Source organism: Anas platyrhynchos, chromosome 2 (assembly GCF_047663525.1).
Source record: "Anas platyrhynchos isolate ZD024472 breed Pekin duck chromosome 2, IASCAAS_PekinDuck_T2T, whole genome shotgun sequence".
Taxonomy (NCBI): Eukaryota; Metazoa; Chordata; class Aves; order Anseriformes; family Anatidae; genus Anas; species Anas platyrhynchos.
This window is the reverse complement of record NC_092588.1, coordinates 135418733-135445894: the sequence shown is the minus strand read 5'-3', so window position 1 is coordinate 135445894 and position 27162 is coordinate 135418733. Positions and strand designations below refer to the sequence as shown.

The window sequence follows — 27162 nt, the reverse complement described above, 5'->3', positions numbered from 1 at the left end:
CTTTCCTTCGTTTAAGTTAGATAAATCTAAGCAAAGTTTAAAAAAAAAAATGGACATTATTACAGTTGGATTAGTTTAATTTGCATGTGAACATCCTGCTGTTACATACAAGGTGAGCATAGAAGAAAAAGTCACATTAACCTCTCGATTTCATGTACATTTCTGTTTTCTCTGAGTAAGTTATGACAAAGTTATTGTCCTGACCCACAAAAGGATTTTTACTTAAAGCCAAAGTTACTTTCGAGTTGGCAACACAGATGTAATGGAATTTATTTGGTTTTCTTTTTTCCTAGCTAAAGCTAACGCTGCCACCAGGAACTCCGTCTAGCTCATTGACCGAAAGGCTGCTGCGACAAAATGCTGAGCTGACAGGCTTTGTCAGCAGGCTGAGTGAAGAAAAGAATAATTTGAGGAATGCTGTTATGAAACTGGAGGAAGAACTGAGGAGATACCAGCACAGACAAACTTCTGGAGACTATGTATGTCTTCAGTGGCACTAATTAATGAAGTATATATAGGCATGAAAGTGATGTGCTGTGAGACTACCCTAATGCTCAAGCTATCTGACTTTCTCAACTTTCTTCCTGCAGAGTAAATGGCTGTGAGATATTCTTGTCCTATGGTCTAGACATCCTGACTCACTTAATGTACACTTTGTGATTTTAACCACCTTTGTCTTGTTAAATTCCAAATGCTTCTTTCTTTGGTTTGTATTTATTCACCCAGACAAACTGCAAATAGATCCAGTTAGCTTCAAGATCATGAAGCTATTATGGTTCGACAGGAGGGATTATTTTTTAACATTTTTTTTGGAGTAGCTATATTTTTCTAGGATGTTGAACAGGCTCCAAAACTCACTGTATCTGAGGGGTCAGGATGCCAGTATGACCTTAGATCCTTTCAGTCAGTAGTTTTTTCTCAGTAATTTAATGAACTCTCCACTAAACCAATGACTAGAATGACACAGCTCAGCCTTTTCCAAACTGTGTGGCTCTAATTCAATTTCTTTCCCCTTCAGTCTTCTAGACACTCATCAGATCTTGGAGTTAATATTGATACCCTTGTTGCCTCTGAGAAGGAAAATTGGAACAGAGAAAAGCTATCACTGCAGAAGTCTTTGAAACAAGCAGATGCAGAGCTGTCCAAGCTGAGAGCAGAAATCAGGAGCGAAGCCTTCCTCAGAGAACTGGGATCAGATTCTGAAAATGTTATTTTAAGGGTAGGAAAACTTTTTTGCTTGCATAGTAACTCTGGATGGGTATTTTTCATTTTGTTTTGAGCCTGTTTTTTTCCTTAGTTCACTCTGCTTATGCTAAGTGAACAGATTAAATTCAGATTTTAAGTTGTTATCCTCACACACATAACTCTGTAAACTTTTCTCCCCACGAATGCTAAGCAAGCACCTGTGTTGTCATTTTGTGCATGCTCCATTCCTTGCTGCTCAAGTGGTCCTCAAATTATGAAGCTACATTCAGCACACGTGAGCTGTAGTGTGGTCTTCTCCGTAATAGCAAGAAATGCATAATCCCAGCAATGCTGTAGGAGTAAAAACGTTAAAAGTCCTAAGACTGATGGTTCTTCTTTTGTTTTTCATCTTGTAGAGAATTTATGGCAAATACCTACGAGCAGAGAGCTTTCGGAAGGCTCTCATATATCAGAAAAAATACTTGCTGCTGTTACTAGGTGGATTCCAGGAGTGTGAAGAAGCCACACTGGCCCTCATTGCACGAATGGGCGGACAGCCTTGCTACACAGACCTCGAAATCATCACTCATCATTCAAAGGGTTTTACAAGGTTTCGCTCTGCGGTCAGAGTGTCCATTGCGATTTCAAGGTAAACTGAAGGAAGTTCTGAACAGACGTGGCTGTGCATTTTATTATATACATTTCTAGCTGTGTCACTGAATCTGTAACTTCTCATGTTCCACCCTGTTTCAACTGTACACTTCTGGTAGTCATTAATGTAGTAGGTGCTGTGCAGGATAACAAGTTGAGCAGAGCACGGGTAAATTCTGTAATAGACATAAGCTGTCTGAGGTACTCAGCAGCCTGATTCTAGTTTAAAAACTCACGGCTCTGTATTTGATAATCAAAGACAGAATATATTGGATATGGTCATAATTTTAGAAAGATAATTAGTAGCAATTCTAGAGTGTGCGCTCATTTACAAAGGTATTTTCTGCAACTTAATTTCCTTTAACAGTTAAATTCTTACACGTAAGCATAATGCAGATTGATGAACTAATTTTATCCAGCTGGGTTGTCCTTTGAGGCCTCAGGCTGAGGAGGAACAGGAATAGATGAGAAGGAACAAGTGAAGGCAGTTACTGTCATGGCACTGCTGTGCTGCTAATAAGCCTCCTTCACAAGGGTTTGAACTCCCGAGTAGTTCTGCTTGCTATTGATCTGAGGTTTGTACGTAGTGTCAATTCTAGGAACTATTCATATACCTACAGTAAGTGAGGCTTTTGCTCATAACACTCTGCTGGTACAATTTTGGGAATGTGTCAGGGCAAAAAGTTTATTTATTACAATTTTAAAATGCTGATGCCCTGCTGTTCAGTTGCTTGACCCATTTGCTGTCCATTTTGACTTCATGTAGTTCCTCTGGAGTCACTAGAATAGCAGAGGTGAAACTGAAAGCAGATTTTGGCAACAGATCGTTTGCTGAGGCTCTAGGAATGCATATAAGGAAGGTTTTTTTTACTTAATTGTCAGGTTTTAAATGCCTATGCGTTATTTTTGCTTGCTATTCAAGTAATTCTTAAGTCTGTCTTCTAGACTATAACAAGCAGATATATTTTTTTTGACTGTTTCATTTAACCTGAAGTTTTGAGCTTCTTTACTTTTTTATTTTGTTTTTCAATTCCAGAATGAAGTTCTTGGTTCGTCGATGGCACAGAGTTACAGGTTCTGGTATACTGAGTATCAACAGGGATGTCTTTAGCCAGAACACAGGTAAATTGTAGTCCAGTAAAGACTGAAAAAATGCTACTAATAAGTTATGCTGCTGCTTAATGAAGATGGTTTTTAGTTTGTCTTTTCCTCATCTGGAATAAATGGGCTGCTGTGCCCCCTTCCTTTTGCTATAGTTGCTTGGACTAACCAGTTTCTCAGGTTTCTGATAGTTTCCATACCTAGAACAACCACTTGTCTATATAATGCATCAGGGAGTTTCTCTCAAGATCTGCACCCCCAGCTCTGAGAGGGAGTGCTGAGGACAGGGACAGGTGAGGAATCAGCAGCTTCAAGTCCCCCGTGGAGCCACAGGCAGGGCCAACAGAGTCTCTGGAACTGTCCTCCCTGGCCTTTTCCCAAGAACAAAAGTCTCTCATTCTCATTACAGCTTAAAATCTGGGAAATAAGGTTTTCTGTTTGGCTTTTTTGGTAGCAGCAGTGTTTTGTGTTTTTTTTTCTCCCCTGTTCTGCTCAGTCTGTGAGAGTTCTGTCATTAACATCAGGCTAAGATTTCACCTCTGGTTTTCTAATTTTAATAAATATCCACATTTTGTTAAACATCTTTTTCAGTGTGTGATATGCAAACAGAAAACTTGTGTTTGAAATTCCCAGTGAAGTGCAGAAGGTAGTACTTTGGGGGGTTGTTTTTTTCCATTTCCAAGGCAATGTTTTTTATGTGTTTAGGTAATGAATTACGGCCCGATTCATTCTCTGGCGGCATGGATCTTTATGGAGAGCAAAGACATTCCTGTAGGTCTCGATCAGATATGGAGCCTCCCAGATCTCCTATAAACTTCCAGCATAAGTAAGTTTTCTTTCAGATTCTTATTCTCTGCCAGAACACCATTTAACTAAATGAATGTATCAGCGTTACTGATAAGGTTTGTAAACTTTGATGACAGATCTTATTTTTTTTCGTCAGGAAACATAACAAATTGCATCTCAGGTGATGTGCCGTCAGCATTGGATAACTTCATGTGGAGCTGTGGGCTCAGAGCTAGTAGAGCAGATTGGATTCAAGCCATTTTGGTTCTTCATTTTTTATATAAACCATTTTGATGTTTGTAATCCTAGTTTGTGGCAACCATAATGATTTACATCTATATACATTACATATATATATATATATTTATCTATATTTTAGCTATTCTGGACTTTTACTTGTAGAAAGTACTGAGGAAAGCCAGAGTCCTGTAAAGATGGCCGTGTCCTCGTTCACACGAGCTTCTTAATTGAAAATCTACTACAGCTTCTGCTGCAGTCTCAGTAGGATTTTGCAGTCTCTGTCCCAGAGCAGTGCAGGAACAGATCAGGTGCAGTAGAAAGAAAAGGCAGGTGAGAAAGGCGGTTTCTCTGCAGGAGGCAGTCTGAGGGCTCGGGCAGTAAATGGTAGGGAGGTAGTACTCTGTGGGTAAGGTAGCAGATGCGCAGCCGGTAGGTATCTCTGCTTACAGCATTCTGCTATGTCTGCTGACACTTTATTATTTGCCGTTCTGGTTTTTAAAAACACACCTGTCCTGGTCCTAGGTTCCACAGTATGCATGCCGACTTGAACCCAGTCTCATTCGCCTGCTCTCAGCTGCAGAACTATGATCCCGAACGAGCATTAACAGACTATATCAACCGGCTGGAGGCGCTGCAGAGGCGACTGGGAAGCGTGCAGTCAGGTGAGGGCTCAGGCACTCTTCCTTGGGTAATGCACGGTGCAGTTCCAAGGTGGAACAGGCGTCTGCTGTTTCTGTGAGGTGTGTTACAGCTTCGATTTCAGGCTGTTTCTGCCTTAAACAGCAGGTTATTCTCTATTAGGGCAAGCAGCACAGTAAAAAGAAAATTTTTAAATTATTTGAAGGGAGGCCGGCAGGTGTGCTTTAATTACAGATTTGGAGTTTATCAGTAACTTGTTAAGTTTCCCTGCTGTCTAATAAATGCGCACTGAGGCTTCAGTTGGCATCTTTTTAAGAGCTTAAGCTGGATGGAGAAAAGCATACCCCAAAGACTGGGAGTTGGCATGCAAGGGAAACTTCTTTGTACCACTTTGGTTAGAGAAGTTGCAGCCTTCCTGTTCTGTAGATGGTAATCTTGGTGATGTAAAAGGAATGCACCAAGGAAACTGTCAGATCACTGGAACATAATTCATGAAACTTGGTGATTTGGAGCAGTTACTGCACTAGTTTTACTTCAGCATAAAATCCATCATTTGACGAAGTTTTGTTCTTAAGTGCTTTCCTGCATAAAATCTTTCAAGTTTTTGTGAGTAACTTGTCACTTGTGAGTCCTCACCTACTTATTCCAAGTACTGCGATTAAAATCTGTCTCTGCCTTGCAGGTTCGACTTCGTACACTCAGCTGCACACTGGTATGAGAAGATAATACCTTTTCCATCGCTGGCAGTGGGCTGTCTTCTGCAAACCCGTGCTCTTTCTGTGCTTCTGTACAACGCGTATAGTGTGGGACCAACAGAACACAGTGCTGCGACTGGACGCAGCTCGCCCAGACGCAGTTCCATCCCAGCACACCCCGTGCAGACTGGGACTTATGTATATAGGCACTTTGTGGTCATGCAAAAAAAAAATCATTAAATTACATGTATATTGTGGAATGCTAATTTAAATGATTAACTTATGAAGTGTGTATTTATCAAAAGGGTGCAAAGATGAAACTGCTATTAAGGAAACTGAGCTACATTCAGAGAAGTTCACTTGCACTTTTTCTGGCAAGGCTACTGAAGTTACACGACTCCCGTAATATTTGCTACTGGCAGTGCAGACAGAATATCACTTGTAGAGACCTATTTTTGTAATGGTAGAAGTTTTGAATTTTATGGGTATTTTGTCAAAGTACTGAAATAAAGATGACTTCATGCTTTTAACTGTGTTCTACTCTGTGAAAGTTCTTAACGTTGAAGAACCACTCCCTGCTTCACAGTGAACACCTTGCTGCTATCTGTGCTCCTGTTCTGTCAGCTGCATCGTTACTTTGCTTGGACTCCAAAAGTGCTGCTGCTTGCTAGAAGAGAGGACGAGGGTAAGCTTGGGTTCTGAGACAGGGCTAGAAGGGAGGATGCTCTACTATCAGAGGTTTTGTGACAGTTACACCTGCATTAGGAATGGGGGGACTGGGTAAGCCCTTGCTGCAGTGAGCAAGGATGAGAGGGGCAGGGGAGGGAGGTGGGAGTGGGGGAGCAAAGCTCTGCATGATTAACTTTAATGCGCTCATTTCTTTCTTGTAAGAGTAGATTCACTTAGAAAACTATTCCAGAAGAGACAAGGTTGAGCAGAGAAAAGACTTCCACAAGCAGTTTCTTTATAAATTTAATTCAAAACTCCTGAGCCAGAGCTCATGACCATTTATCACCACTCATGAACCAAACACCATGTAAGAATCCTGCATAACGCAGTACAAAGGGAAACAGTCAGACATTTAACTTAATTAATGGCCCTTTTACACAAGATCATGTTATTTACACAGAGAAGGTGGCCAGCTTATTGTTACTTTCATATTTACACCATGCTTTCAGAGATTATCATCTCTCAAAATTATTTTTTTTAGCAAATTAGTTGTTGCTTTCCAAACCTCTTTTACAACCCGATGACGTTAGACATTTAACTTAGCGTGCTGATTTACAGAAGACTTTTCTACCAACATGTTTGTAGTCTGCCTACCACTCAGCTGTCTAGTCATTTTTTTTTAAAATAATTACATGGGCACTTTCACCAATCAGCCAAGCCCCCAGGCAGACTTTGACATGATTCTGGTTGCAGTAGGGCACTGAGCAAGTGCCTGCCCCCTTGGTACCTTGTACCCACTAGTCACAGTAATTGGTTACAGGGCACGGTACGTAGTCTTACCTGTCAGTGTCTGGGGGAAAATTATTTTCAATTATTTTTCAAAAGCAAAGATGGTTGGTAGAGTAACTCGTTTCTTCACCTTAAAGGGGTCGCATGCACACACAGAAGACAGTTTCTCTTTCAAAAAATACATCAAGAAGGTGGTGGAACAAGCAGTTGTACACAGCAGCATTAACAAATGAAACAGCTGTAGAGGCACTGCAGGTGGCAGATTACTGTTGCTCTCCTACAGTAGAGGAAACATTTCCCATTTCCTTCACTTTGTTATAATTTTACTCAGAAGTCTGTTAGTTTACGCAACTTATGTTCTCAGCTCCAGGCTTTAGAGTGACCTCCTCTTGTATCTGATAATGGGGTTATTGGGTGTGTGTATCATTGTTGTATAATTGATAGTTGGAAAATAGTCATTGATGAGGTCAAATTCATACAAACGAAGCAAGGTAGACCAAATCGTCTTAATCTGGACATAAGCAAAGTTTTCTCCAATACAGCGATGACGGCCTAGGAGGAAAGCCGGAAAAGGCAATTAGAATGCGTAGTTACTAAATCACCTTTGACAAATTAACTTCAGAAGTTTTCTGTGGACTGTAATTGTTTAAAAAGAAGCAATCTGGGGCTCTGAGCCTGCAAATGTACTTATGTAATTTTTGAAAGTCTTGTTTTCTGAAGCTTTCACTCAAAATACTGTGGTTTATGCAATGAGATTGTGCTCTGTTTTCACCAAAATGCATTAATTTATGCAACACTGAGGAAGAGTTTGTAAAATTCGAGAAAAGAGCATTGATTATAACCATACTGTGGTCTTATCTGCAAGCTGTTTGGGCAGTTATGCATCTCTACATAGACTTCTCTCTCTGCCTTAAAATGACTTCATATTATGAATTTTTTACCTTGACTTTAAAAGACTTGAATAAACTCAAATGTAACATATGGTAACAAAGATTTCTTTTTTCAATTGCTACTCTGAGTCATGTATGAGTCATGTATGCAACTATGACTGATGCAGAACAATCACCTTCATTCTCTTAGCAGCACTTTCACAGTAAGAAAACTTTCAGGCAGCAAAGGAAAGGAAAAAAATGGTAAAACTCCTCAGCTGCTACAGCACAGGGAGATGCTGTGGGATGGCCAGCACAAGGTATATGCACTCTGGGAGGGATCTGTTCCCTCACCACACGCAGTTACTCACCAGCGCCAAAAGGAACATATGCAAACTTCTCCCCCGCTGCTGGGTTATCCTGAAGGTAGCGGTCAGGCTTGAAGTCCAGCGCGTCTTTCCACGAGTCCCTCAGACGGTGGTTGACAGTGGGAGATACACAGACCTGGTGGCCGGGGGGAATACTGTAGCCAGCAACAGTCTAGGAGGGAAGAGACAAGACCCCACACATCACACCTCTCTCTTTTTTTCTTTTGACAGTGTTACCTGAAGTTCTGTAATCATGGGACTCAGATCTCAGAAGAGATTTTGGCTAAGTCAGTTAAAATCAATTCAGCACAGCAAATTTTACTTTAGATTTGCCTAGCTTGTATTGTTATGTAAGAGCAAGCGAAATTTGTCCAAGATAGCTATTTAAAATACCTGGCAAACCACAAGGCTCGCTATTTTGTCCCGTTGCACATGTCAGTAAGGTGCCCAGCTCCAACCTGTCAGCCACCTCCTCACAGGCACTGGGTGGCTGTTGCAGGGGCTCTCAGAGCCCTCCCTCCTCCAGGCTGGACAAGCCCCATGCCACCTCAGTGGTCCCCTGATCCCTACAGGTCACCAAGACCTTGACTGCCCAGAAACCTGGACACCAATGTTCCTGTGAAGTTCACAAGCACCCAGTAACAGTCTCTTCCCACAATCCGCTCCGGCTACGCTCCCACTGGTACAATCCAGAAGCCATCAGACCCTCAGGGCCCACCATACACTCCAATTTTTCCTTACGTCCAGCAAGACACTTCCCACCCAGCCTCTTCCAGCGCTATTCTTCCAAAGCAAAGCAAGAACCAACAGGCGGGCTCACCTGGGGAGTTTTGGCCATCCTCATCATGGTCATTATAGGAGGTCTGAGCCTCAAAGTTTCTTTCAGACAGCGATCCAGCAAAGAGAGATCTTTGAGCTGCAAATATAAAGCAAATGATGCATCAAGATATACATACCCACTTGCACAAAAAGGTATTTTACACCATTTAAGAACAAATAAATAACCAAATCAAGGAACAAGCAGCTCACATTTACATGTACTTCATTTGCTACCCTGACAATTTTTCCCTTGATTCAGTTAAGACAAGGAATTAAAGTTGTCTGACCAGTGCAATCAGTTCCTGACTTATCTGACTGATTTGTCTCACAAGTGCTTACTAAGAGAGATCACACCACATCCAGTTCCTCAGTGGGGATATGATGATCTTCCAGCAAGATCATGCAGCAAATTTTTTGAATAGAGGTTGTAGCAAGTGCAGTTTCCTTAATCAATGCTGATAAAAAATAGCATCAGACTGAAAAGTTACTCAAATAGACACAGCACTGTTGGCCAGTATGTCTCCTATCACCAACTGCTTCTTACAGATCACGATTCTACCACAAAGCACATGACTGTATTTGACTTTTTTAATGAAAATCTGCAAGTATAACAATATACTCAGGAATAATGAACATACAAACCTGGTCATAAGTTAATGGTGGCAAGTCATCTCCACAAACTGCTTTTTGCTCTGCATAGCACTGCTCCTGTATTGATTTGTCTCTGGCTATGAAGAAGCCAAGCCAGGCACTGGTGGTGGAGGACGTGTGCTGCCCTGCCAGGAGCAGCCCAATAAGCATCCCAGCTATCTCGTCATCTGTCAGCGGGCGGCCGTCCCTGTTAGAGGGGTGTTAAGGGGTTAAAGGGTGTCAAGTTAAAGCTTCACTTCATCAGGTTCCCAGTTACAGCAGTGTTGACAATTTTTTCTAATCTACTTCGTGCTCCTCCTCCTGTGTTGGCCACCCTAAATGCAGCAACTAAAGATGTAGCAGGAGGGAGAAGGGAGAACAGGGGAGGCAAACCCCCTGGGAGCCCAGAAGAAAATCACTCCTGCACAGCCAGCTTGTTGTTGAAGATCTCAGAAGTCTAAGTCAGCATTTCTAAGTAAACTTTTTAGGCTGTTTTTATTTATCTGTATTTATTTCTCTCTATAGAGAGAAAATAATGACAAGTCTTCAACCCCTTTCCTTACTTGTACGAAGCATCCAGTAGAGTTTGGAGCATGTCATCCTCCTTTTCCTCAGAATTCCGACGTTTCTGGATAACCTTGTAGAAAATGTTCTTTATCTCTCTGTGTGCTCGATCTCGACGTCTGCGATTCAAAATATGTCTGTTAGCAACTTTGTATAAAGTAACACTAAATCCTTAGGAAGGATTTACTGGGATGTCTGGAACGTGGGAACAAAGGGGTTTGGATAAAATGCTTCAATAGCTTCAATCTCATTTCTGGTACCTGAAGCTTGGCAGAGGCAGCCAGCCGGGCAGCAGCCAGGCAGCGTGCGTGAAGCCCCCATCCAAATCGGCGTACAGCTGCGCCACCTTCTCGTTCAGCAAGCTTCGTATTTCCTTGCCATGTAGGCAATGACTTGCTGTCAAAATGATAAGTTCTGAAAGGGCTTCAAACAGATCTGAGGAAAGATTTGAAAGAAGTGTTACTGAAGACACATTTTAGGCAAGATGTTATAGTTTACAGGCTAGTTTACAGTAGCTTTTTTGTATTTTGAAGAAGAGAATAATAAATAACTGAATACATATTAATATTTTAATAGAGTTTTAGCTTGCTTTTCCTGGAAAATGAAGCATGTGATTTTAAATTTCTGTGGTTTTCATCACATCTCTTATCTAATAACTTTTAAATTAGATCATTTGATTTCAACAACTTTTTTCTAAGGTATTTTCTAGATGTTTTTTTTAGGAAAGCTATTAACACTTCCAAAGTAAACAATGCAGCACAAGTCTAATCCTTAACAAAAGTAACAGAAGCCACACGAAAACTTATACTTGAAATCCAAATCCATGGGTTACCAGCTAGTTTTGCTGTTTATTGAATGATTTTTACCTATTCCTGACACCAGTGTGCCACAGTGGGATTGAGAGAGTACTGATGGGCTATGTCTAGCAAGCAGGTTGTTAAGTAAAAGAACTTCGCTCAGCTTCCGATCTAACCGTGTCACTTCTACAGCTGCAGTGCAGATGATCAGGAGCTAACACCTCTGACAGTCACTCCAGGAAGTCACACAGTACCTTTTCAAAAGGACTAAGAAACAGTCACACTGAAGTGACTGGTACCATACAAATCCAGCACGATGCAGCCAGCGACAGGTACACCTGCTATTGGCAGACCAAGAAAGCACAAGTAGAACAGTTCTTAAGGCCTGTCAATGATTTTTCCAAGCTGCTTTACTCTCCAGTAGCCTTAGATTTGATTAAACAAAAAGGGTATTTTCCATGTTTTTTCTAATCTTCAGTACAATTTTGCCTACATCGTTTTTAATTTAATATGGCAGTAAATCATTCCCAAAAACATACTGCTATACCATGCATCAGCCTTCATTCCTTCCCAGAAAAAATAAGTAAAAATGCATCTGATCTCGCTTACTTTTTTCTCCACTTTCTCCCCATGCTTTGAAATACTCCTTTGTTTCTTCTTCAATCACAGATACATGCTGCTTAAACTGGGCAATATTTAGTCCAGTTTTGAGCATCTTCTTCTGTTCCAAAAATACCTAGGGGAAACAAAATAGAAGAAGCAATTAGAACAAGGATCATCATATTAATGTAGCTAACAGTTTCATATAATTTGCATTACAACATTAAAAAGTTAAAAAAAAAGATTAGGTTTGTAATGTACAAGATAGCCAAATTTGAAGTAATAGGTAATATTCAATTTTTCACCTTTTTTGTTTTTCAAGCAAAACTTCAGTAACATCCAAGTACTAGCTGAAGGGAGCAACAACTCTCTTCTACAGTGCCAAAACAGAAAATAAAACATTTTATTTGTTAAGCATTAGCACTGAAGATACAAGAAGCACTCAAGAGAGAAATACGGAATGCACTTCATGTACCTCATTATCACCTACGCACACACAGCTGATCAGCCCCATGCCTGCAGTGTTTGGGTTCAGTCTGTGTTCCTTGGTGTGCAGCCTCCTCACTTCCCCTTCCCTCATACCTTACCTCTGCTCTAGGTACCACCGCTCCTTTACAAGGCCCCAGGATGTCACTGCCCACAAAGGCTGACCCAGGAACACGAAGTGAGCCGTTTCCTCAGGATATGGTAACCTCCACATCCCTCTCACCTTCCCTTTTTTCTGCATGTGGACTCACAGCTCATAAACCTCCTGGTAAAGAGCTCACTACTATATGAGAACCTTTCAGTGAGTTGATGGGACTCAAAGTTATTCAAATAATTGTTAAGCCCCAACTATGGATTACAGCATCTGTCCTACACCATACCGGGGACAACTGACCAAAAACTGGCATCCCACCAAGGGCTCTCCACGCACTGTAAAGTTATTTACAGAAAAGAAGGCATAAAAAGAAAGGTTGCTTCCTAGGAATTTCTGCTTCTGCCAGTCTGACATTTTGCCCAACAGTGTGGTGGCCCAGCCCCAAGCAATGGACAGAACCCAGCAGGGAGCACACCCTGTGTCACACCCAGTGCTGCTCCAAGAGAAACCACCAGCACAAGGCCTGGAGGGAGGAGACAGAGGGAATATGAACTGATACACAAAGGGTGCAGATCAACAAACCTAATTACCAGAATTACTGATAAACAAGGAGCTTCCCTTCAAAGAGTCCTAATTACATTCAAACAGATAGTCAACCTTAAGGGGTGGTTCTTCCAAAGCAGGAGTGGAAGTCCCTGTCAGACTGAGGAGGAGGAGACTAAGCTGCTTCAGCAGAGAGAAGGGAGCCTTAAAAGAAAGTCCCAGATGACCCACCATCAGCAAGATGCCCGACAAAGGCCTGAACAGCTCTCCAAACACCTTCCCAATGTCTGAAATCAAACCATAGCAGTAGCCCTACACACAAAAAAAATGGCTCAGCTGTAGCAAAATGCACTCTGGGCACAACCAGGCACGCTGCCTTGTCAGCTTCATACAGGGGAACGTGTCTCTAGAGTTAATCAGTGTGTGCCAACAGCAAAATCCCTGAATCGCCCAGCTGTGGAAAAAAAGTAGCACGGGTGATTTTCTGAAAAACCTCAATCTTCAGAAATAAAAAAGGAGAAGTCCTTCTAGTATCAAAGGTATGAGTAAAGGAGACTTCCAACAGACTCACAAGGCTTACTGAGTGCTAAGATTAGTCTCTTGACTAAAGCAGAGCTTGAGCACACCCTTTGTGTAAGCCTAGGGACCTTTTATCAGAACAGAGCAGTACGTGGAGCACACAGGGCTGCCACTGCTACCAGCCTGCCCTGTTGCTCAACAGACCGCGATGTCACTACAGGCAGAACACAGACTGCTGGCAGAGCGAGTCTCTCCCACGAGAAGCAGATTCTGCAGCTTACATCTGTCTGTCACTACCAGCTACACACAGAGGCAAGGCAACAGCCAGAGCTTAGCTCGGAAACCATGGTACATGACACAGCGATCTTCCTGCCAGACCCAGGCAGGCTACACTCTGCAAACACACACAGCCTGATTTTGGTCCTACCAAGCCAAACCTCGTGGTGCCAATTGTCAAATTATTACTCCTGTGTACAGATTTGCAATGGCATGAATGAGAAACTAGCGTTTGGAAGGAAGACCCAATTGCTCACAAAGGAAACTGTGGCCAGTGACATGTCTAAGGGAAGGAAAAAAATAAGGACCATCTCCCAGTTTTCCTCTATGGTGGGATTTGGTGGTTTCTAAAACTAAAAAAAAGCTTCCAGACTAATGAACGGTCAGGTAGTAAATAATGCAGCCTAAATGTGCTCAGGCTTGATCATCCAAGTGAAAGTACAACTGCACCCGGCCTTCTGCCAGGATTGCACACAAACACCAAACCCAGCACACCGAGCCAAGCATTCACAGCTGTCTAGTCGGAATTTAATTCTCCTAGCTTTCTTCTTGTTTCATATGTAAAATACATACCGCGTTAGGGACATCATAAGCAACTCCCTTTCCAAAAACAGGTGTTGTCAACCGGGAGTATACATCCTCTGCATTCAGGTCTTCATTTTTGCTATTGAAGAGCAGTGCAGCTGCATCACTACCCAGTAAGTAGGTGAACGTCTTGCCAACCATTGTGAAACTGAACACAGGTCCATACTAGGAGGAAAGAAATAACAGTTCTTCTTTTAAAAAGTAGGAACATGAATCATGCAATCATTATCTCTTTATGTACAAGCTTCTACAAATCACTATTCACCTAAGAAACAGTTAGAGATCTAATAAAGATATAAACATTTTAAACTATATTTAAATTCTTCTCCCAATAGACTTATTAGTGATATAACTAACGCGTGTGATCATGCAAACTGTAAAACTATTATGCTTAAAAAAATCATGGAAAAAAAAATGACACCATGAGATCTGGCAGAGACACTACAAGAATGCAGCAGCCTACAGTAACCTATAAATGCTGTCTTGGAAAAAAAAAAATGGATTTGGAGTTATGCACTGATAATTAAGAGCAAATAAGATTTTAAATATTAAATGACAACTCCAACAGATGCTCACATACTAATCTTAGCTTGATTAGCCTGGAGAAAGACAAGATTTAAGCTTATGACTCCAGAAAGTTTTAGACAACGTGACACATATCAATACATCTGACTGTACTGGAATTAAGGCTCTACTGCCTTAGACCCTTTCTTTTGGGCTGTTTAAATCACCAAGGTTTTATGCACCAGCCCTTTTAACATTGCTGAGCACCTTAAGAGTCATAAAATCACCTACTATAGAGACAGTCAGCAGATTAGGAAAGAGTGAGATTAAAAGACTCCCATTAATACAAAAAATAACATTGTGAAAATGGATTTTTAACGAACTTGTGATTCCACTACAATTTAATTCAACAGTCTGAAGAAACCACAGCCTATTGTGCATGCTTCATTCTATGTTCAAGGCAATAAGAGAGACTCAACAGTTTTTAAACAGAGCTTAACAGATACACAGAAGTATTTTAGCACACGCTCAGCCATTCGCGTAAGAAAACGTACCTTGTCGTAAGCGTTTTCCAAAAACTCAATGGGACTTTTTCCAAATGCTATCGCATGCCCAAGGAAAGGGATGCTTGACGAAATATACGGTGGGTATTTCTGAGGAAGAAAGAGAAAAAAGACTGAATTTTCTTCAGAGACTAACGAGATGTCTCTGAAGACATGCGGGGCGCCCACAGCTGGCCCAAGACCCCCAGCGCTGCCGCCCCCCTCCGCAGCCGTCCCCGGGCAGCCCCCCCCAAACCCCCCTGTCTGCATCGAGCCCTCTCCCCGCCGGCCCCCACCACCTTCCCCGGTCCGCCCCCGGCTCGCACCCTCTGCTCGGAGCCGACATGCCGCCGGTAGCCCAGCTGCAGCAGGTAGCCCAGGCTGAGGACGAAGGCGGAGGCGGCCAGCGCCAGGGACAGGGGGTTGCCAACGGCCACCCGCTCCAGCAGCGAGCCGCCGACCTCCAGCAGGCTCAGCATCGCCTCACGGCTAACGGCCGCCCGGCCGCCTCACGGGAACCGTCGCCTCACCGGTAACGGCCAACAGCCAACGGCCGCCCGCGCGCCGCGGCTGAGGCGGGGGGGGGGGGGGGGGGGGGAGGTGGCGGGCCCCGCCCCCCCGCGCTGGGCTGATCTCTGCCCATGTGACGCCTGCCGCCGGCAGGGCCAATGGCGGCCCGCGCGGCACGGGGTGACGGCGTCTGCTGGGCTGCCGGGGCCGCCATTGGGCGGCTGGCGGGGAGGCGGGGAGGGAGGAGGGGGCGGTGCGCGGCACGGCGCTGAGGCGGGGGCGGTGGCTGAGGGGAGCCCCAGCGGGGTGAGGGGTAGCGGTCATTAACTGGTGATTGAGGCAGCACATTTGGCCTTACACAGCCTGAGGGCAGGTCCGGCTTTCCGTGAGGGTGTTTTTCCATGTGTGGTGTGCAGGAGGCTGGGCTGTAGTTCCCTGCGTCTCCGTTCTTCCCTTTACAAAAAAAGGGAGTTATGTTTCTTCCAGTCAGTGGGAACTTCACCGGACTGACACAGCTTCTCACGGGACCCGTGGATGTATCTCGACATGCCCCATGGACTCGTGCACCTTTAGGTTCCTTATCGGGTCTCAAACCTGGTCTCCTACATGGGCAGTTCTTCATTCTCCCGGTCCCTGCCTTCTGCGGGTTGGGCTGTGTGGCTGAGCTCTTGCCTGTGAAGACTGAGGCAAAAAAGTCACTGGGTGACCAGGTCTCCCGTTTCCTTCTGGAGAGGGCCCACAATTTCTCTGTTCTTCTTTTTATCACTGAAGTACCCGTAGCAGCTTTTCCATTATATCCATTAAGGCAACAGGTAATCATCTTTCTGGACTCCCAACCCCCTGTTTCCAAACACAAACCTCCTGTATGCTGCAGTTACTGGGTAACAGCCTACTTCTTCCCGCTCTAAAAAGTAAGCTAGAAAGATGCTCAGAATGCTGACCGTATCTTCATACAGCCTTGGTGAACACTAAAATTTGTTGCAAGCAACATGTTAAAACCATGAACATTTTTTTTTCTGTTTATAAACATTATTCAATAATTGAAAGTGAGAATTTAACAGCAATGAATAAAACAACTTGATGTAATAGATTCAAGATCTACTAAAGTTTCCATAAGTACATTTTTTAATAAAATGACTTCACTTCAGAAATCAAAAAGGTGCATTTTTGATTTATTTTTTTTTTTGCACAATCAATCTTTAAGAGACTAGACAAGCTAATACAAAATTATGAATGACTTTCAAAAAACAGGCTGAGTACGGTATGATCAAAGGGAAAAGAATTTCAGGGATAAAAAGAATGGCAACACAAGCCTTTGTTCTGTTCATACCCACTCTTTGTATTCCTTGTTTAGAATTTCACCATTTGTGAATAGAGTTTTAAAGCTTTCACTTCGTTGGTTAGATCATACATGCCTGTCATTACTAGTATTCTGATCAGTTTATCTACCATTTCAGCATAAGTTAGGTCTTGGTTTTCACTGATCCAAACGTCCAGTGCCTTGATGATTTTCTCTTTCAACATAAGAGCCCTGTTAGGAAAAGAAGTTACAAAGTAAATATCTGAGAAAAAAAAAAAAAAAAAAAAAGATTTGTAGATATTTACTAAATTTTACATAGATATATCTACTCTGTATTGAACAGAAAATGTACCATGAATTCTTTAATCTTCTGTGTATTAACTTCATAAAATAGTAATGACAAAGGAAATGGGAAGTAAAACCAACAAGATACTGTTACAATCACCTGTAACTAACCTGGTATTTTCCAGAGACTTGATGTCAGCCTGACGAAGTTGCAGTTTCTGACAGAAAAATTCAAAATTTTCAGAAGCAACGTTGTCAGCAATCACTTCTATCATCTTACGCAGTATCTTCTCTAAATAGAAATGTATAAAGCAGTATTGTTAATTAAATAAAATTGCGTATCTTGTCTAACATGTTCTGTAAATGCTGTTTACCTGCTTCAGGGTTTTTCTAATACCAAACATCATTTTCCAAGGTGATGTCACCATCCTGGAGGATGTATCATTATCATCATCATCTCCTCCTCTCCCTCATAACCCTGCTGTGGGTGGGGGAATTGAATACTCCTCATCTCAGGGAGGCCCTGCCTTCAGCCAGAAGGGTTGTAAGACTCCAGCACACTGGTGAGTTTCTGGTAGTTCACAGGATCACAGAATAATTTAGGTTGGAAGAGACCTCCAAGATGTTGCCCCAGACCATCTGGTTTTGGTCACTGCCACATTATGGGTGCTTTTCATTTTCTTCAGCTTGAAGCAGCATGAGTTACAGGAATAGCAGGGTGGAGAGGTACGCTGTTGAGAACATGTTTTACAGTACTCGGCTGCCTCACAGCTCAGCTCACCACCACTCAAGAGCGAACCAGATTGTCAAAGCAACTGTGTGTATCCAAACAGCTCATGTACATGTATGCTAAGAATAAAAAATTTTCTCTCCCTTATGTGACTGAAAACAAGTGTTATACCTGACAGGATTAGGATTCATTGCATTTACACTGCATAAAGTGAGGAAGCAGTAGTTGCAATATTCTTTTCTCTTTGATCTTCATCAAGTTATCCAAACTCATAGCCAGCTTCTTGGGTAGCACGTGAAACAGCACAACATTCTCAGTGAACTGACCACTTAAAGATGGCTACAAGGGCACAGGAGGGAAACCCTATTACTATTCCTACTTCCCTATTACTATTGTACCCTACTTGCCTATGAACATTATAAATTGTCCAAGTTTTGTTTTGCCTGTGCTTGCATGGTTGCCTTCTACGTCTTGTTTACAGAAATACACAGATCATTAGAGGTGACGCCATGTCCCCTGGGTGTCAGGACACTGACAGGACCTGACATTCCACCTTCTCCAAACAAGCACCTGGACATAGTCTCCATAGAAAAAGTCTAGCCTAAGTGTTCTCATACACAATTTGGTCAAGAGAAGACGTCTGGGGAGGACAATCACTGGCAAAAGCCTAGCATATTCTCTATCTCTGGGCTCTGTCAAGAATTTACATACTTAAATACACACACCTAAACCCCAGTTTCAGTTTTTGGCTGTCAGCTTCCATTTCTGAAGAGTCCTAATGCAATAATACAATCCTAGCTCTTGAACTACAGGTTTCTTATCAGTGACCTCATGCAACCCCCCATAAAACAATAACAAATAAATGCTTGTTGATTTCTGTATATATGTCTGCAAAGGAAGCACACAAACAGTAATCGTAATTTTGATATTGCTGATACTAACAAAAATCAGTGAGGAACAGAACCAGAACCAATAACAACTGCCTTCTGAAAACAGCTAGGTGGAGTTTCAACAGCTCCTACAGCAGTTACCTTTAATGCACAGAAGTACCTCTACTTGTTCTTAACATACCGTCTCTTTCATTGGCACTTTCCAGATAGCACAGAATGGGATACAGTTGCTTTCCTCTGCACAGATCCTGCAGTGGCTCAGACAGAGAATTTCCATCGAAGTTTATATCTTTCAGCATATGAAGGTGATGAAGACCAGCAGGCAAAGATTTCAGTCGATTTTCTGTTTAAATACATAGGCATGCTTCACTACATCTGTATTGCATTCATCTAACGAAGCTTGGGACATGTCAGGGAAGAGACTATTCTTTCTTAATTTTAATTATGAATTCAGCATTGCATAAACATAAAATGTAAGGGAAGAAAAATTTTGCCTCAGAGAATTTACAGTTTGGGGATTTAACTGTAATAGCAATAAAATTAAGGATTTCCTTCTCTGATTTCACGGGCTACTGTAGTGGCCTGATGGCCTACTACACTGTGAAACTGAGAGAATCTTGTAGAAGTTAACGCTGGCATTCTGAAAAATATTCTTAAGGGAGAAATGAAGGAAAGAAAGGAAATCAGCTGATGCACAAAAAGAAAAAAGTTACAAGTAGCTCTAAAAATGAGAGTGACAAATAGAGGGGAAGAAAATGAAAGGAGAGCTGGAAAGTTCAGTAATGAGAAATATGGGCAACAAAGGCAGAGACGGATGGAAACAAGCAAAGAAGCAAGCAGAAAAGGATTTAAGCAAAATGTTACAAGATGAAGGAGTCACTATCAGCATAATGCAGTAGAAAAGTAAATGAAGAGACATGGAGGAAGGACAATATATCATAGCAATAAAAGATGAATTCAAAACTGTAAGCCTGGCTTATAGCAGTGTATAAAAGGTGTCCTCGGTCCATAGGATTTTAAATGGTATCAGTCAGAAAACATCTGAATAAATTCCCAAAACATCCTAACTGCCTGTAAAGCACAGCAGCTAGGCAGGAAGGGATCACTTCCAGGGATACTTCAGCTATTGCTGAACATGCAGCTTCCCGTGCTAACACGGCAGGAGCTCCTGTCTCTGCGTGACACTGTGCTGAGCCGCGAGTTTCAGCCTGCAGTGAGTGAACACAGGGTGGAACATGGCAGCCGTGTTGATGCAGCTGAGATATACCTGAGATAACAGGCTATGCAGGGCTCTGCTTCATGCCCATCTTTTTGTCTGAGCATTTTTAACAGTCACTTGACAACCCGGTAAAACCTCCACATACAAAAAAAGACAACAGACTGTATTATACCAGTGCTACTAATTGGAAATCTGAACACAAAGATAAACGTTCTTTGCAACAGAATAATGTCAGTCCTAAAAGTGGTAGGTCCCTGCAGAATAAACTTTGTAGTGATGGGTGCTTTGTGTATGTCGGGCCTTTATCTGCCTGATGATCGCATCTGCAAAAATCATGCCCCTTAAGAAGGTTTCAGAGGGGGTCACAGAAGGTTCACAGCTGTGTTAAAAGATACTTGGTTAGAAGCAAGAGCAGCATACATTAAAAACTGGAAAGCTGCATTTCTCTCAGTTGTTTCATCACCTTCTCATCTTGTGATATGTTTATACTCATCAGGGGCACAGTTCAGTACTTAAATGCCACTAATGAATCGAATGCCTGCTACTTACCACTCAGATCAAGGTGCTGCAGATTTCTTAGCGATGTAATAGACTTGGGGAGCTGGCTGATATCATTATTATTTGCAATTAAATGGACCAAATATTCCAGTTCCCCTATGCTCTCTGGCATTTCCTTTAACGCATTATGAGATATGTCAAGCTCCCGGAGGCAAACCAGTTTAGATAACTCCTCTGGAATTTGAGTTAGCTGATAGAGAAAGAAGACAATTCATTTATTTTGATATGATTTCTCTTATGTGAAAAGTTAGAAAGGTAACTTTCCTGCAGGCAAAATTACATTCCATAATTTAATTCCAACAGTAAAAGCGTTTGAACTTCAGTTCTAGTTGAAGCTAATTTAGTATTTTCCAATAAGTTTACAGATGATGAGCAGAAAATTTGCAGCAAAACTTCTAGACACAATAATAGAATGGCAATAAAAAGACATGCCTCCATAGCAGGAGCTGCAGGAGAAATCCTTTTGGGTGCTGTTATCATTACTAATTCATTAATGAAAACTTTTACCCTCTCAGAACACTCAAATATTTTTTTCAGCCTCTTGGGTATGAAACATATTTTTCTTCCATTTAGTTCTTACCTTGGTGTTTCCTAAATTTTATTTTCCTCCTAGGAACTTTAACTGTTCTTCAGGTACTGTGGACACTAGACCACTCTCTGAGAAATGAACATAAGCTCACAGACCTTTTCCTCTCGTCTCTGAAGAAGGTAAACCCTTGGTAGACAACATAACCACACTTGAAATCATACAAAGAAATCTGAGTCTTTTCTGAAATGCTGATTTTGCAAATTCTGGTGAAAGATTAAAATGCTTAACTTTTTAAACGAGTGGGCCAAGGACTGTGTGTATCAGTACTTGCTTTAGAAAGGTGCTTAATTTCAACTGGCAATGATAGCACCATGCCATTTTATTTATGACAGCCATCTGCCTTTTTAATCAGAAGGCAGGTCAGACAGGTTTAGATTTCCTCAGGAGGTTTTTTTTTTTTTTTTTTTTTTTTTTTTTTTTTTTTTTTTTGTTGTTGTTGTTTTTTTTTTTTACTTTCCCTGCCTCATTCCTTAGTATAAAAAAGATGATAAATTAAACTTTGGATTTTAGAAATGAGAAGTAATTTTCTCTGCTATAAGCAATCAGAGAAGCAATATAGTTTTTCTTCTTTCAGTTAATCAAACTTTAACACACTTCTAGTGTTAAGAAGTTTGATGCAAGTTGGAAAGATTTGTTCATTTTACGGAGAGAAATCTTGGAGGCAGGCTTATCTACCAAATTCCAGCTAGCCATTTTGTCTCTTAGCATCCACTGGGATGGAAAATACAGCAATTTGTACCAGTAAGAATGAGGAATATATGGCTTACTTCAGGTCAATCTTGATTATCAAAATATCACTTCAAGATACACCTAAATAACACCATATATAGTAAGGTTTGTATCTAGTATTTCTAAATAAATGTGCATTCTAATAGATTTTTGTCCTGTTCTGATATTAAAAACAGATAAATACATAAATGTGTTTCCCTCTGTGTTGATGTCCTCAAACACAGGAGCTTTAGCCTGTGTTCGGAGGAAGTCTATTTATAATAATTTTGCAGCATGACAATCTGTAAGTTTTCTTACCTGAAGGAAATGACCTCTTACCTTCAACCCATTCATTTGAGACACGGTCAATTTCTCCAGTGAGGACAGATGAAATACTTCAGAAGGAAAAGATGCAAACTGGTTGTCTGATACATTTAAGTCTTTGATTGCTTCCAGATTGCTAATTTTTAACGGAATAGTCTTTATCTGATTATTTGACATGTCGAGTGCTTTTAAAAACTTTAAAGTACACAGCTCTTCAGGAAATGAGTCAAACTTGTTATGGTGTAACAGAAGCACCTGGAGAGACTTCATCTCAGATACCACGGCTGGTATGCTATTGATTTCATTCTCACTTAAATCCAAGTAAACTAGTTTTGTAAAGCTGCAGAAGCACGCAGAAAATGAGGACAGTTTATTTTTGTTTAACTCTAGATGCTCCAAATCTTTAATATCGGAAATTCCAGGTATTATTTCTGAAATAGAGTTGCCACTAAGTTTTAAGTATTTAAGATCAAATAAAGCACACAAAGCATTTGGAAACTGAGAGAGCTTATTATAGCTGAGGTCAGCTTTGGTTATCCGTATGCAATCTTTTAATTCAACAGGAACGTATGTCAATGCGTTTCCTGAAAGCTCTATCTTGGAGAGGTTTTTTAAATGGGATACTCGCTCATCCAGTGAGTCCAGCTGATTCCTACTTACAGAGAGCTCCTTTAGATTTCTAAGTCTGTGGATATTAGCAGGGAGCTGGGTTAACTGATTATCATGTATAATGAGATGTTTCAACATGGTACAGTTGCAAAGATTATCTGTAAGGCTTTTGAATAAATTTTTTGCAAGGTTCAGAAACCTAAGTTCTCTTAAATTCTCCACTTTATCTGAAAGATACTCCAATTTGTTATCATCAACTCTGAAGTCTTTCAGTTTTGTCAACTGGAAAAACTGCACAGGCAGAAATATAAGCTTATTGTTACTAATTGAAAATTCTTCTAGTTTCTTGAGTTCTTTAATATCCTTTGGTAAACTCTGAATTGAGTTCTGACATATGCTGAGTTTTACTAGATTAGGAAGGTAGCAGAGAACCCTTGGAAATATTGAGAAGTGATTGGAATCAATGTTGAATACCTTCAATTTTTCCATGTCAACCATGGCATCTGGCAAAGTTTTCAGCTTGTTCCCAGCAAGCTCTAATGTTTCAAGGCTTCTCAGTGCAAAAGGAAATTCATCCATGTTGTTGTGATTCAGAAAAAGTTCCTGAAGATTTACAAGCTTTGAAAATTCTTTAGGGAGATTCAGTAACTGGTTGTGACTGACATTCAATACTTTTAATTTACGAAGAAATGTTATTTCTGGTGGCAAACATGTCAGTCTATTTCTTTCAAGTAACAGGATCTCCAGATTAGTTAGAAGTCCTACATTTAAATGTAGTGTTCTTAGTTCATTGTTGTGTAAGAACAAGCGTTTCAATTTTTGACATTCAAAAATGAGCACAGGCATATCCTGGAGTCCTTTATCATTTAGTCTAAGTGTAAAATTATCATCTTTTCCTTCAGGCATCAAAAATGTTGATCCTTTTTCAGTGCTTTCAGGATTCTCTGCTGATGATAATGTGTCTGGTCTGGCACTGAAAGCTTCTGAAAGCTCTTGGTTCAGTTCCTCAGCGTCTTTTGTATCTGATGTAAAACTGAGCTTCCTCACACCTGCTTCAGGGATACCCTGAGGCACTGTGGAAACATTTCTCTCAGCTGAGGATTCATATTCATGCTTTTCTGCAGGTAAATCACTTTTTGATTCATTTTCCGTCATTTTATGGCTTTCCTGATCTGCTTTAGGAACTTCATGTGACATTTCAACTCTAACTTTTCACAGTTGGGGCAGCTGCTTCAGGACTCTGCTGAATTTACCAGGTCTTCCTTGGTATCATTGTCAGGAATTGCATGAAAGTTTTTGTTTAATCCTTCTGTATTTAGACTTTGTGGAATTTAATCTTCTTCCTTCTCCAGAGACATTGGTTCTTTTTCTGGATTGGCAATTGATTCTTACTGCTATTTTTTAAGAAACCAAAGTGTAAGCATGAAATCCATATGGAATAATAAAAGTGTTGACATTGGCAGATTGAGCTAGCAATTGTATAAGAAAAAATCTAGGTTACTTTTTTTTTTTTTTTTTAACATATTTGTGAACTTTCCCACTTCTTTGTTTACCCAAAGTAGGAAATTGTTTTACTGCACTGCTTGTTACTTTTAATATAATATCTTGTTTTTCTATACAGTACTACAGATCACAAAACATATATCACAACTGTGTCATTTGTTGCTTGAGATTTCATAGAATCAACAGACCCATTAAATGCAGCTTTTAATTTAAGAATGTTTGAGATGTTTCTTTGCCTATACACAACATTTAGTTAAGTAGCATCTCATCGTTAAAATATAAATATATTTATCTTTTAAGAAACAGGACCCGTAATTTAGGCTTTCTAAGTCTACACTTAAACATCAAACTGGTTTTAAAATCAAAATGGTTTTAAAATGCTGAATATGCAATAACATACGCAATAATAACTTTATTAAAATGCTTACATTGTAAAATGTAACTTTTATTTTTAAGCTCCTTGAAATCACAAACAAATAAGAATAGGCCTCAAGCAGAAAGAATTGCTTATCTAAATATGGATGTGGAGTTAATGGATGTGCGATATATAAATCTTGAAATCCACATTTATCTATCTCATAAAATAAAAAAGCTGTTACTGAAATTGTTTTGATTCTGTTTCACAGGGCAGCCATCTTTACTACAGATACTTACTGCTATGTCAGACACAGTTCTGAACGGTTCTTAATTTTTCATGATAAACAACAGTGGATGAGATTGGGTTATTTCAGTCTGTAGGGACACAGACTAACCCCAGAGTGTATTTTGAGAAACATTTGACAAGGGTAAGAGGTACAACACTCTGCTTTCCACATGGGGCCCTTGTGTTCCACCTGCACAGCACAGGATGTCCCCTGACAGCAGAGGCTCAGGCACGGCTCAGCTGTGTGCATCCCACAGCTCTCTAGAGCTCTCCTTGCATGTTTGTCCTGCCTCAGCCTGCTAATTACTACTTCAGCCTTCATTCTGCTGTTGGCAATGCACCACCACAAGCAGAATATCGCCACCTCACCTGACTGCCGGCTGGCAAACCCAAGGCGCTCATCACCAGCCTCCTCCTCCCCCTTCACAGGCAGATCTGCACCATCCTGCTCCGTAAGCCTTCCGACGTGAGCTCCTCCAACAGATTTACATTTTTCCCTCCTTCCTTTAACACTGGTCTTTCTGCCGAGGTGGTACAAAATTATAACACCCTTACTCCGTGTTACTAAAAAGTTTTAAGGTCAAGAGGAACCTTGGCAAACCATGCAGATCACCACTGCCGAGCCTGTATTTATTTATTTATTTTTTTAAGAAACAGCCTATTTTGTAAAGCATACCTGGCTGTAAGTGACAGGAGGGAATCCCCTGTCTTTTTACGGTGACTTTTCCCTGTCACCAAAGCAACAAGAGGAGGACGCGGGGGCTGCCTGAGGGGCTCCCCTCAGCACCGAGCCCTCCTCCCGACCCCTCAGGAGCAGCCCCTGAACCCCAGCAGCTCCTCGGCCCGGCCCGGCCCTCCTCGTCCCAGCCCACCTCAGCCGCCGCCGCACCGGGTCCAGCCCCGGTCCCGGCCCCGGTCCCGGCCCCGGTCCCGGCCCCGGTCCCGGCCCCGGTCCCGGCCCCGGCCGCCGCCGCTCCCCTCAGGGCTCCCGGCCGTTGCCGCGGCAACAACCGCGCCTCACGCAGCGCCCCGAGGAGCCGCGGGAGGGCGCTGAGGGAGGGAATGCTGGAGACATGGGGGCGGCGGGTTGGAGACCTCCCAGATCATCAGGTCCAACCATCCCCTACTACCAATGTCACCCACTAAACCGTGTCCCCAAGCACCACGTCCAACATCTCCTTGAACACCCCCATGGAAGGTGACTCCATCGCTGCCCTGGGCAACCCGTCCCAGTGCCTGACTGCTCTCTCTGAGCAGAAATGTCTCCTCATTTCCCACCCGAACCTCCCCTGGTGCAACTTGAGGCCATCCCCTCTAGTCCTCTCACTAGTTACCTGTGAGAAGTGGCCACCCCCCAGCTCCCCACACCTTCATGCAGCTGTATAGAGCAATAAGGCCTCCCCTGAGCCTCCTCTGCTCCAGACCAAACAACCCCAGCTCCCTCAGCCGCTCCTCGCAGGACTTGCATTCTGTAAGAAAGGCTGGGAATGGCGGCTGCCACGCTGGGAGACCACGGGTGCTGCTCGCAGCCCCATGTCCCTCCTCACATGAACTAAGGACAAAATAGGGGCTTGCCCCGCTAGCCCATAATTAAGGCTGGGAACCATTCCACAGGTAATTTGAGCTTCACAGCGTTTCGGACAACCTCAAGTCAACATGTAAAGCTTCTGTACAGCAAAAGGCATCCTGGCTAGACCTGGGCCAGTCCTGTCTTGCAGTGAGGCCCACACTGAAAGCGGGGAAAAACCCATCCTGGCAGCAGGGTAGTCTAATGATTAATTATCCCACTTGGTAAAAAATGTGCCTGTTTTTCACGGTTTGAATTTTCAACTACAATTGTGCCTTACTCAGCCTTGCTGGAATATTCCATCAAATCTTTGCTTTATCAACTACATGGCTATTGATTTAAAAATACTTGTTAGAGAAACTACTAACAGTTGACCTAAACATTTGTAAGCAGGAGTTATTTCATTTTTAGACTTGCAGCTCTTTTTCAATTCCGAAGGACTGTTACTAGCAGTCTATCTCTACAACATCAGATTTCTCTCTGCTCCTGTTTCACATTTCCCACTTCTAGACAAAAGGACATCACACACCTTTCTTGTAACAGCAACCCAGTGACAACTGCTATGTGCCCAGCTGCCAGAAGCCTACCTGGACAGCATGGCTGGGCTCTCAGTCCTCAAAAACTCCCTTGGTACACAGCATCTGCAGCCTTTGGGTTTGCCAGGACTGAGTTTCCAGTTTTTCTGATCAGTGCTCAAGTTGTATCCACGGTGCACAGCAAAGTGCTCTGTGTGCCTCAATTTGCAGTCACCATGGATCCCTTCCTGTGATCCTATC

At 42.0% G+C, this 27162-nt stretch overlaps 3 protein-coding genes across 14 annotated transcripts in view; 1 reads left to right on the top strand and 2 right to left on the bottom strand.

Moving 5' to 3' along the window:
* The window catches only part of AKAP9 (A-kinase anchoring protein 9), a 109933-nt gene extending 104106 nt beyond the window's left edge, over window positions 1-5827 (top strand). For all 8 annotated transcript variants that reach the window (XM_072033643.1, XM_072033642.1, XM_072033640.1 and 5 more), the window contains 7 exons: window positions 294-479; window positions 1019-1219; window positions 1602-1834; window positions 2873-2958; window positions 3643-3763; window positions 4486-4625; window positions 5285-5827. In XM_072033643.1, the coding sequence (XP_071889744.1) occupies window positions 294-479; window positions 1019-1219; window positions 1602-1834; window positions 2873-2958; window positions 3643-3763; window positions 4486-4625; window positions 5285-5328 (1011 nt within the window). In that variant the 3' untranslated portion in view covers window positions 5329-5827. The remainder of the gene's footprint in view (window positions 1-293; window positions 480-1018; window positions 1220-1601; window positions 1835-2872; window positions 2959-3642; window positions 3764-4485; window positions 4626-5284) is intronic.
* Window positions 5828-6256: 429 nt separating this feature from the next.
* CYP51A1 (cytochrome P450 family 51 subfamily A member 1) lies at window positions 6257-15538 on the bottom strand. The gene is made up of 10 exons (XM_038174406.2): window positions 15278-15538; window positions 14964-15062; window positions 13894-14070; window positions 11412-11538; window positions 10266-10440; window positions 10005-10124; window positions 9454-9649; window positions 8813-8908; window positions 7996-8164; window positions 6257-7307 (listed from the first exon to the last, which is right to left on the bottom strand). The coding sequence occupies exons 1-10, from the start codon at window positions 15428-15430 to the stop codon at window positions 7129-7131; spliced, it is 1491 nt and encodes a 496-aa protein (XP_038030334.1). The 5' UTR covers window positions 15431-15538; the 3' UTR covers window positions 6257-7128.
* A 1074-nt stretch (window positions 15539-16612) lies between these two features.
* Window positions 16613-27152, bottom strand: LRRD1 (leucine rich repeats and death domain containing 1). Of its 5 annotated transcripts, none has more exons than XM_072033646.1 (7): window positions 26974-27152; window positions 25189-25340; window positions 22059-24067; window positions 20435-20633; window positions 18848-19009; window positions 17218-17338; window positions 16613-16992 (listed from the first exon to the last, which is right to left on the bottom strand). In XM_072033646.1, the coding sequence occupies exons 3-7, from the start codon at window positions 23868-23870 to the stop codon at window positions 16812-16814; spliced, it is 2475 nt and encodes an 824-aa protein (XP_071889747.1). In that variant the 5' UTR covers window positions 23871-24067; window positions 25189-25340; window positions 26974-27152; the 3' UTR covers window positions 16613-16811. The 5 variants fall into 5 exon arrangements, with proteins under 5 accessions (XP_071889747.1, XP_071889746.1, XP_071889750.1 ...); XM_072033645.1 differs by lacking the exon at window positions 26974-27152 and adding an exon at window positions 25692-26916; XM_072033649.1 differs by lacking the exon at window positions 26974-27152 and adding an exon at window positions 25692-26912 and having other exon boundaries at window positions 22080-24067.
* Between the last annotated feature and the right edge of the window lie 10 nt (window positions 27153-27162).